General features: G+C 41.9%; 1 protein-coding gene across 4 annotated transcripts; it reads right to left on the bottom strand.

Moving 5' to 3' along the window:
• Positions 1 to 165: 165 nt before the first annotated feature.
• Positions 166 to 6,989, bottom strand: LOC120831290 (LIM and senescent cell antigen-like-containing domain protein 1). 4 transcript variants are annotated; one of them, XM_040196678.2, is made up of 11 exons: positions 6,754 to 6,985; positions 5,689 to 5,845; positions 5,475 to 5,541; positions 3,435 to 3,526; positions 3,172 to 3,321; positions 2,909 to 3,059; positions 2,118 to 2,210; positions 1,975 to 2,023; positions 1,815 to 1,890; positions 1,424 to 1,595; positions 166 to 944 (listed from the first exon to the last, which is right to left on the bottom strand). In XM_040196678.2, the coding sequence occupies exons 2-10, from the start codon at positions 5,835 to 5,837 to the stop codon at positions 1,457 to 1,459; spliced, it is 966 nt and encodes a 321-aa protein (XP_040052612.1). In that variant the 5' UTR covers positions 5,838 to 5,845; positions 6,754 to 6,985; the 3' UTR covers positions 166 to 944; positions 1,424 to 1,456. The 4 variants fall into 4 exon arrangements, with proteins under 4 accessions (XP_040052612.1, XP_040052597.1, XP_040052604.1 ...); XM_040196663.2 differs by having other exon boundaries at positions 3,435 to 3,555; positions 6,754 to 6,982; XM_040196670.2 differs by lacking the exon at positions 1,424 to 1,595 and having other exon boundaries at positions 3,435 to 3,555; positions 6,754 to 6,989.
• Positions 6,990 to 11,020: the final 4,031 nt, after the last annotated feature.

Below are 11,020 nucleotides of genomic sequence, written 5' to 3' on the forward strand. Positions count from 1 at the left end.
TACTGTAGAGGCAAAAACATTCCACTGCCATCAGACAGTAACATACAGTGAGCACATTTTGTACAACTCACTGCGGAAGCATCCTCACATTCATGGAGTAATTATCCGAATCTAGAATGTTAACTGTTGATTCACAGCTGATAGAAAAGTGACAGGAGGCACAAGTTCATCACAAGTTTATATTTATTATTCATAACCGGTGGGTTCATTAATGCTTATAGGCTTGTTTATGAGCCTTGTCCTTGAAACATAGAGATTATAATTTCATGTTAGCAAGAATAGAAACCGATATCCTAAAGAGCACAAGTGGTGACTTTGCAAGTATTCATACGGAGGTATGAGCTCAAAAGGGGGAAAAGGTCGTAACTCTGCTTTCAGTCTATACTTTGTGTGATCGAGGTGCATTTAATGAGGTGCAGCTACAACAAGGCTACGTCTCATTTGAAACATAATTTGCATTTTAAGACACATTCTTCTTATAATCAAGGCACACATGTTATTCAATATAATTTCTATATATAACAACCTTCAGGTTCAAGAACATTTTAGACAGTTGGTTATCAGGCTCATGGGTAAAGTTATAATTAACTGGGACACATTGTCTCTGCTATGATAAAAAAAAATATCCGGCCCATTTAGGAACAATTACATTTGTGTCTATGGCAGAAAAAAAGTAATCTGCTAACCGGCCCCTTTTAGACAACACCACAGTGACATAGATTTATATTTTAAATGGATCTCAACACTGAGGTACAATTCTTGGGTTGTTATCAAGCAGTCCACAGGCGATAGCGGGAACACTTACGGGAGAGTGAGGCAGCGAAGCCGCTCACTTGTGTCCCAAAGACTCAGCCAGCTTCTTCAGCCTCTTCTTCAGCTCTAGAGGGAACCTTTCATAGCACTTTTTACAAACCGGCTTCATGTCAAACTCAACAAACTTGTTCCTGCAAAGAAGGAAGCAAAGGCAAATCTCAGAAACAAATCCAATTCCATTAAGCTTTGTGATTCCCCTCAAACCTGCATTGGCATCAACACTTCCGGCCCAAATGTTCCCAAAAGTCACAACCTCCTAACTTTGAATTGTGTTACGATAAACTTCATGCTTTTAGGAGCAAATGTGGAAACCGCCAACTTAAAATATGTACATAATTATGTTTTAGACTGTTGAATGACCAAAACAATAAAGGGAATAGACTTCCCCTTTGGACATTTAACAGACCCAACATTTAACGCATAGATCGAGGAAATAATTGTTAGTTGAGGTCCCACTCATTAGCATTAAATATAAATAAATATACATGTATATTTCCTCAAAACTTAAATCATAGGGAGCCAGTTTTACATCACAAATTAAAGAAAAAGAATAACATCATGCAGAACAAGGAACCCCACGGACAAAGAGGAAGGCAGAGAGAGCACCAACCAGCCGTGGAGAGGCGAGTTAAGACTAATAACTCTACAGGCTGACGGCGGGATTTTTCTTGCGGTCTTTGGCATCACGCTCGCGTCGAGCCAGCCGCCGTTTCAGCTCCTCTGGCATGCGCTCGAAGCAGTGTTTGCACACCGGCTTCAGGTCAATTTCAACAAACTTATCTCTTGAGTGACCGCAGAAGTGAAGCGAAGCATGTAAGAGGAGAATTTGGAGGGAGAGAGAGGGGGGGGGGGGGGGGGAAGAGCCAAGGAGGGAAGAGTTGTAGCGGGAAAGTGAAACACATTTTGCACCATGTACACGTTTAGTCGAGCGGAAATGTCAGTATCGTACAGGGTTAGTGAGTAAAAGAGAAAAAGAGCTCTTGTTGAGCAACGTGACTTACTTGAGAGTGAGTTTTGTGTTGCAGGTGGAGCACGAGAAACAACTGACACACCAGGCCTTGTTGAGAGCGGACACCACTAAGACAAAGAAAGGGACGCATGAACACTCAACTGTTGTACGCTCAAGCAGCATTTTATGTCAATTACATTCAAACCACTCACCATCCCCTTCAATCACACGGTTGCAGTGATAGCACACATCGCCGAAGAGCTTAAAAACAAAAAAGGAGATTGGATCGTTTTTATTTCATTTTTAAAAGCAAGCGCTGCAGGTCTTCTGTGCTTGCGGTTCTTCTGCTGCTTACCTGGTTATAATGAGTCTCGCAGTAGGCCAACCCTTTCCTCTCGTAATGCCGATGGCCGAGGAAAGGCTTCTCACACTTGGCACAAACAAAATGCTGCCGACAGAAAGAAATGTTGTTGAGGGAGACGGGGAAGCAAACTCCTAATGTATGCTTGTGAAATTGACTAGAGGAGCAGTTGCCAACTCGACATGAATAAAAAATGAGCGTCATATGAATATGTTTACTTAGTTAGAATTGTTTCCAAAAGTTATAGACTTGACCTGTGGACCCATTACTGATGTTTTGGTTTTATCAAACCATATTCAGCCCCAGTGTTTTTAGAAAAGCTCTACTTTTCATAAAAGTTCCTGTGGCAGTTGGATTCTAAACAAATTCCTGTAAATATAATTAAAATGACTTCAGTACAATGTTGATAGTCTTGAGCATTTTGAAGAGTAGAAAATTCAGCTGACAGACAGATAAACATAAACAATATGATGCTTTCTGCCTCGGGAGAAATAATCGCTGCGCTCCTACTGCCTCAAATGAGCTAACTAACAGTGTTTTGTTGTTCAATCGATGCCTTAAATCCTCCTGTACATAAGACGTATTGGTAACGTATTGTGGAATTCATTCAATAGTTGTATCATGCTTCACGGTAAAAGCTTTACTTACAATAGCTTTACAAACAAGTTTGCAACTCCATGGAAAGATATTGTCCACGTCACGTGCATGGTGGGGTTACTTCTCCTAAATTAGCAATACTGCGTATTTACTGTGCATCAAAAATAGCCTCCTTCCTTCTGACAAACCTCCACATGCCACTGCTTGCCCATGGCATTGACAACGCGCCCCTCGATGGGCCTCCTACAGGCCCCACAGATTGGTACACCCATCTTATCGTGGCAGGGCAAACAGTAGAGCTCTCCCTTCAGCTCCCTGGCTTCAGCCGTCAGCTCCTTCCTGTGGGCCATTAAAACACAACGGAGACCATTTTTTGTGATGTCTCGAATACACTCTGACGTCTGCATTGCGTCCTGTGCTTGACAGTCGGAATGAGAGAGGGGAGGCTGACCCGCAGTTGTTGCAGTTGAAGTGGTCCGGGTGATAGGGATCATTCTTAAAGATCAGGGGATGCTCTTCGATGATGGCGTGGCACTTCTGGCAGATGTACTTGCCCAGGCCACGGGCCTTCTCGCGGTTATGACAAGGGCGACACAGGTGCCTATTTGTCAGAGCGCAAATGAAGGAGCGTCAGCGGCGAGATACGAGTGTAACCACCCGTTTCACAGGCTGTCACAGGGTCACCTTATTAAGACTAGAATACGGCATACTCACCTGCCAGCATTTTTGACAAAGCCCACGTCCGCCAGCACGGCCTGGCAAATGTCACAGCAGAAGCAGTCGGGGTGCCAACTATTGTTCATGGCCTTAATGACACGACCAATGATGAACTCCCCTGAGGGAAACCCATAAGTGAGAGATCAGTTTGAGGACAGCAGAAGTCTGAGTCCCTATTTGTTGTGACTGGATCCCATCGCCGTGTCATACACAAAATATATATATTCATATATCATAGTTCCTAATGAGCAGAACACTATGGAGCTCTGGTGTTACTTCAATCCACTGCAGTGCTTCCTATAGTGTTCTCAAAGTGGCAGTTCATTGTTGGATACAATTTAATTTGATCTATTTCATTTAATTAGAGCATGTCTGTCTCTCACTGGGCACAGTCAGGGAGTATTTAGATTAAGCTTACGGAGCACTTAAATGCATCATGGGTGATCTAAACACAAGTGGGATGGTCTAAATAAAAAAAAAGGTAAACAAAAGCATGAATACACTTAAAGATCAGGGCCCTGTTCCTCGTACGTGGTTCCACTAAGTCGATCCAAATGTCCCATTATCCAGATCAAACTAACGGCATGATTGACGTCAGTCTCAGTTCCTCCCGTTAGTTTGATCAGGATAATCGCGCGTGTGCGTCCAACGTCAGAAGGCGGAAGAGTCGATCACCGAAACCAGGATTTTTTAACAGTACAGCGGCAAATAAACGTAAAGTAAGAGCGTCTTTTTTCTCCGCTGACGAGCACATGATCATGAACACGTGTGAGGAGATAATATGTGTATTTGAATCATTTCTGTCAGATGAATTGTACGTATTGTGCATCTTTTACGCTGTTCATTCTGTCCGTCCCAGGGAGGATCCTCCTCTGTCTCTCTAAAGGTTTCTTCCCTTTATTCTCCCTGTTGGAGGCCTTTTCATTGTTTGGGGAGGTTTTCCTGTGCCCGCCTGAGTGTTTCTAGACTGTCACACGTGTACAGACTGTAAAGCCCTCTGAGGCAAATTTGCGATATCGTCCATCCATCCCTCTTCAAGATTGTGCTATACAAAATAAAATCCATGCCATGAAGCTTCCACATTTAAAGAAGTATAATCTGATTGTTTACAGAGCCTGTACATTTTACCAACACGCATTTAACTTTAACTTGTCTGCGATACGTTGTCTGGCTTGTAGCCTCAATGAGGGGGAACTACGAAGAGCACGACATGCAGCGCCTTTCCAGATGTTCTCTGCATTGCAACAATGTACAAACCTGTACAGTACGAGACTGTGTGCGAGACACGAGACAGAGTGTGAGCGGTTTATGAAAGGTTTGTCAGATAAAGCTGGCTGCATTAAACTGAAGCTTAATCAAGATGTTTTAATGTGCTTGTGTCGTGGCAAACCTCGCACACATCAACACCCGAGGTGTGGACATTTTTAAATTATAAGAGGAATTGTGGTGCAGACGTGAATGATCCTGCATCAATGGAGTGACAGAACATTATCCGTGTCGCTACGTTTTGCTGTCATTGATTTTCACGCTTGTATTTTTTTTCTTCCTTCCTCTCGGCTCTCCTTGAATTTTTGTGTTTCACCAAGGCTGAACGGTGGGGAACGGCACAATTATTACCTATTAACAATATATTAAGCAAGTCTAGATTTATTTGATTGCTCGTATTAATTGTAAAAGTAAAATTCAATACTGAGGACGCTACGCATTGAGATGAGTCATCGTTGAAGCAAATCGTTAGCAGGTGAATCCTTTTCAGATCGAGTCATGAGGCTTGTGCAAGGGAGGGTTACAGGTTGAACCGCACACACGCTTCCAGGAATCTAAAAAAAGGTCCTTTGCGTAGGTGGTGAGCAGCGAAGCAAAGCCTAATCCCCCCAAATCATTTGAAGACCACGTATCATTTTGATACAGACATGGTTAGATATAGATAATATGTAAGAATCAAAAGGATTTTAATATTTACACAAAGTGTAGTCCCCACATTATTACATCTAGACAGGCATGAAAAAAAAATGAATGAGGCCTTATAACACTCACCACACTGGTGGCAGCAAGGGGCAAAGAGAATCTGGAAGTCGTGTTCACAATATTTTCTCCCTTCAAACTGTGACAAAAAGAGGGTCTGTATTATTTCACTCAGGAGAAACATTCAAAACATTCTCCGTAATGGCAAATCCGCAGTCCACGTGCAGCACACAGCCTGGTTGATCAATTCGTGAAAGGGTTCGCGGCGCGTTTCGGCGTGCACTACCTCATAAAAGAGTCCCTCTGGAAACTGCTGGAAACACTGGGCGCACACAAAGCAGTGCTCGTGGTACAGCTCCCCATTACTGTTGACGATCTTCTCGGTGGCTGCAAAGCCACTCTTGCAACGTTCACATGCTGCACTGGCCAGGGCATTAGCAATGCTGTTGCACGAGACAAGAAAATACATATTAGTTCATGTTACTTCCCCCAGAGTCCCAGTGAAATGTCAGGCTGGCATTTGGGATGCACGCCTGGACCGGTGTTTATCATTTTTTCACATAACTATGTTGTGATTGTTTCAGCAGCTGTTACCATGGTGAGCGGGAAATAATGTGTGAATCAGTTTGGGAATTCACCAACACTGTTACTCCCTCCGCTGCAATCTCCTAATTAGGTATTGGAATAGAGGTGCTGACACCTATCTGAATGACAATGCGCAGCCATTCATATGAAACACACACACACACACACACACACACACACACACACTAATGTTACCCAGACCAATCCATGCACAGTTTAATGCAGTCCCACAACACAAGACTTTCTGGCAGTAACTCGGGTCAGTAAAGGACAATTGGTGACTGGAGCTGCATGTTGAACACGAATATTTAGCAATGAGTTGCAAAATATAATAGTGGCACGTGACGTTACACCAACCAAAAGTTATGTTGTTTTTGTGTTATTTTATCTTCTTGTCTAGTACTGTCATCCAACGCATTAGCTGCCATCTTTAAAGAACTTTGAATGAATCAATGGCCATAATGGCTATGATCAACGCAAGCGCTAATCATTTTCAACATGTTGAGAATTACTATTAGCATAGTTAGCTCCGATTTGGGGAAGAAAACTATCCTGATTTAAATAAAGATAGCTAACGTCAGGGCAGGAGCAGAACGCCTTCAAACTGCCAGCGTCGACTGACGTTAGATTATGAACTGATGCTGCTAATGTTTGCCGGGGTCTTTAACAGCGTGTATCGAGTGTCCTGTAGCGGTAAGCTAACACGACGTTAGCTTTAGCCGATGACGTCAGCTACAGAAGCTTATGAGAAAAAAAACAATCTTACCTGCCCGTCATTCCAGCGACCCCGAGCATCCCCTCTGAACGCGAAAGTTTCTAGAAATGTGGCAAATAAACTGGCATTTATTTGTGAGCGAACTCCTTTCCTTCGGTTGGCAAAGTTCTCAAGGCTCAGCGGGGCTCGTCCTGCGCCGCCGCGTCCCTCCCTGCAGCACCGGGCCGCCGATGAGTTGGCAGCGGCTTCAGGTCGCCCCCTCGGGGGCGGAGGGGAGAGTGGGCGAGAGGGGGGGCGGGGGGGGTCTCTGGAGGTTTAACCTTCTCCATCTGCTACACCAAACATGAATTACAATAAATAGATACATAAATAAATAATCAGTATCATCATTACTGAATTACAGGAGTGAATTACAGTAATGTAATGTAATGTAATGGACAGGACTCCTTGGTCCATAGTGAACTCTGCCTTAGAACATATGATTAGTTGTGAGTGCAGCAGGAGACAGCACTCAACTTCTGTCTTGTACCATTTGAACGTGTCCTCGTGTTGCCTGTGGTTTCCTGGAGAGCACTCTGCTTGGAGCTAAGTGCAGGATAGATAACATTTGCTAGTGTTGTATTTCAGCTATTCCCTTTCTTCATAATGACACAATTACCTGCAGGGAGGTTTGATCCTTGACATCACTCTGCACAACCTGCAGCTCTGTGGGAGCTGCAGGTTGTGAATGGCTGCATTGTATTTAAGGACAGAATCTTAGGGAAAAACCAAACGTTTATGCTATTTTTTGTCGGACAAAATTATACTGTGACAATATTTCAAACAAAATTTTCAAGGCTTTATAGATTTGTCATTTTAGCGAGGTGTCGGTTCCACAATAAAACTATTTCAATGCAAATGATTAAACAGAGAGCCAACTTCACCTTATGTCTCATGTGGGAGTTTGAACACGTTTTCCACTCCCAAATAGCTTGTGACTGCTTTACTAAAGGTTTACTAAGAAAGAGAAAAATGCTTTTATTGCACAGCCCACGGGTGTCCTCAGACAACATCATTCTTGATGAATCCACTCTACAACATCTTGCAACTATAATCATTTTACTCTATTGCAAAATAACAATACTTAAACTATTTCATTCTTAGTGATTCATGCAAACATTCATTTACATCAACATTCAGCTGTCACATAAATGATCTTATGTCTTATGATGTCTTATCTATTATACATACACTAACTTTTGACTTCCAAGTCATCTTCAAGAAAAAACATGTTCTGTCTTGAAGATAGAAAGGTCAATTGATTATAACTGTGCTGCTGTATTTACAGACATGACTGATGTTGACAAATGTAAATTAGATTTTGTCCATGTTTTAAAATACCCTGCAGTCAACCAATTTGAGTGTTTTGCATTTGAGAACCTTTTTTGCGACTACACTTCCCCACAACATGTGTTTAATAAATGTTAAGCCAGAATATATCTTGTCGTTTGTAAAAGCCATTAGAGAATGAATATTAGAGAGAATGATATGTCCCCTGTTTGGCTTGTCTCGTCCCCAAAAAGCTTATCTGTCAAAAATCAAACAATTCCACCCCGCCAATTAGAATAGAATTAAAGTGTTTGTGAGAATAGAAAATTACTCCATAAAGACCGAGCAAGAATGACTCATAGAATAGAATAGACAGCTTTAGTGACCGATGTATCAAAATCAATTGCCTGCAAAATGCCCAAATTATATTGCAGCTCATTTTGATTCATTAGACTCAAAGTGCATCAAAAGCGATTCAGTAAATATACAGAGGATATCGGTTCACATTTCCTTCTACCATTTGATTTGCAATATAACATTTTGATATTAACAATGTCAAGAACAGGGCATCCCAAATTGAAGCTTGTGGACATTACGCATTAACTTATTTGAATCTCTTCAAATACAGTATATACAGAATAAGATGGTTTTGGCCAAAGAAGAAAGGGAGACGGATCTGTCTTTAGCTTTATCCATATCGATTCAGAGCACAGAATAGGAGACAACTCTATTGTTAAAGGATGAAGTGGATGCATTTTACTGTCTTTAATAAACTGCGCTAAGACTTTTATTCTATATTAAGCATGTTTATTGTTCAAATGTCTGTTTTTAATGTTTCAATCAATGCTCCTAATTGTTTTTACATGCCTTTTTATTTTGCTTTATGTGTTGATGGTCCTAATGGTTTTATGTGAAGCACTTTAAATTGCCTTGTTGTTGATATTTGCTGCACAAATAAACTGGCCTTGCCTTCTAAATGAGAGCAACTCAGAAACACTTTCCAAGACATCGGATGGAAACAGCGGAGAGGAGGCAGGAGCAGTGGATTGATATGTGTTACGGATCACTGTCCCCTCATCACGGAGTATTTGTTATTCTTGTCCATTCCCAATCTGTCACACTAAAAATGAAATTAGAGACCTTCAATGACTATGGGGGACCAGAATTGTAGCAACTTCTACTGCATGTCGGAAAAACATATTAGTTAATAATGGTGAACATCTTTATCTGGTGCATGTACAATATCCATCACACATTAAGGCTATTTTCTAAGCGTCCTGGTCTGAAAGACATTTTTATGTTAGGAACCTCATGGCGAAGGAACGGGCTAAACGCATCCGAGGAGGAAGCACACGACCGTGGCACTGATCCACAAACAGGACGTCTGGGACAAAAATAAAATAAGCTAAAACCCGTTTAAAGCTCTGCGTGACGGCCAACATTGGCCTATTTCCCACAGTTCAGGACCATCTTCCTGGTCCTGTTTGTTTAACTAACTTAAGGGCGAGGGTCCAAAAATGTACAACAGTTGCATTGTTTTAAGAATCATTATTTTTCCTTAACATTCCTAATAGCGACCATTCCTTCTGTTGCCTGCAAGTCAAACATGAGGGAAAATTTCCATCCGTTTCAGGGACTTTGAGGGAGGGGGTCTACAGGTGTGTCCTCAATCTTGAGGGACAACAAGGATTAGGAGTTTACAAAAACCACTGTCAGCCCCAAGAAGAAGTGAGACTATTTAACAAAGCGACGATGGCTTGTTTTATTCCACCAAGTCAAGACATCAATCAGCTCTACATGCAGACGTATCCTGATACCACCATCTAGTTCAGTTATACATTTGCTTTGCTGCCCTCTGCAGTTGGAAAACATCATATCAACTTTGCCTGGACGTATTTGTGCATCCTCGAACGTACAAACAAAACAGAAAAGCATTCATCAAAACGTTCCTCCACACCATCTATTACTCCACAGGGCACCTTCAGATGTAGACGTAAAAACAAATTTGCAAATGTTGTGCCAGGCTACTTTGCCAGTGATTTATCTTTCAAGATTAAGAGAAAAGAAAAAAGAAGGGTTGGCGTGATTTTTGTTTTTGAAGTTGACGAATTAGAGATATTTGACTATAGAGCTTTACACGTTCTCTTTGTAAACTAAACTAAACAATAAAAGGTTTAATGGGCCACAGCAGGGCAGGAATCTAGTTTCAAACATGAACAAATGAACTCACATCATCAACAGAATGCAAAGAGGTTATAGTGTTAACCTTTTGGTAAAGACGTTTATGTTTTCTGATGCAATATTGACTGAAATGAGCACGTTCAGCAGCTTGTTCCAGTCCGTCCTGCCAACATGACAGGATGAAGAATCCGCCCCTGGTAAATGTCGCAAACACACAGATAGCTAACTATATTAACTATTATGAGATAGCAGTTATTGTTTGACCCGACGCCGTTTTCTTCATAAACTTGTTTACTTTGGTTATAGATTCAGGTTGTACGGACGAAGTAGTAAAGGTGGAAGGCAGCTCCAAAATGTATGGAGCAGGTGGCAAGACGTTACAATTTAATCAGAGATCAGAAGTTTAAACTTGTGAGTTGTGTTATTAGTTGTGTAATCTCAAACAATAGCTCACACATCAATGGTTGTAAGTGTGCCATAAGTCAAGTCTTTCCTCTGTACAGCGCCAACCACAGACACACATTGGGGCGTGCACACTGCCGGCTCCTCTGAGGAGGAAAACACTGTATGTTAAAGACAGTCACGACTCAACGTGTGTAAAGTCAACCGATCGACACATTAACGACCCGGAGATACGTGTTGTGTATCTCCATTTTACGCAGTTTTATTTTACTACATCTCAGAATTATCACCCAACATCACTTTTAATACCCTTCCTATCCAGTGAAACCCAGGTTCTCCCCAAAGTTCACCTCTCATCGGACGTGTGAAACCCACTGTGAGGACAGTTAAAGTGAGGCCAGAGGGAGACGACTCTGCACTACAGCTC

Source organism: Gasterosteus aculeatus, chromosome 12 (genome assembly GCF_964276395.1).
Source record: "Gasterosteus aculeatus chromosome 12, fGasAcu3.hap1.1, whole genome shotgun sequence".
Lineage (NCBI taxonomy): Eukaryota > Metazoa > Chordata > Actinopteri > Perciformes > Gasterosteidae > Gasterosteus > Gasterosteus aculeatus.

What these genes read in the sequence shown, in the direction of transcription:
- LOC120831290 (XM_040196663.2), bottom strand. Translation starts at nt 6,782, where the DNA reads ATGCTCGGGGTCGCTGGAATGACGGGCAG. An exon ending in TTCAACTGCAACAACTGCGG is followed by an intron (nt 3,060 to 3,171) that starts GTCAGCCTCCCC and finishes AATGGCCCACAG; the next exon opens with GAAGGAGCTGACGGCTGAAG. An exon ending in CCGTGTGATTGAAGGGGATG is followed by an intron (nt 1,891 to 1,974) that starts GTGAGTGGTTTG and finishes TCTTTGTCTTAG; the next exon opens with TGGTGTCCGCTCTCAACAAG.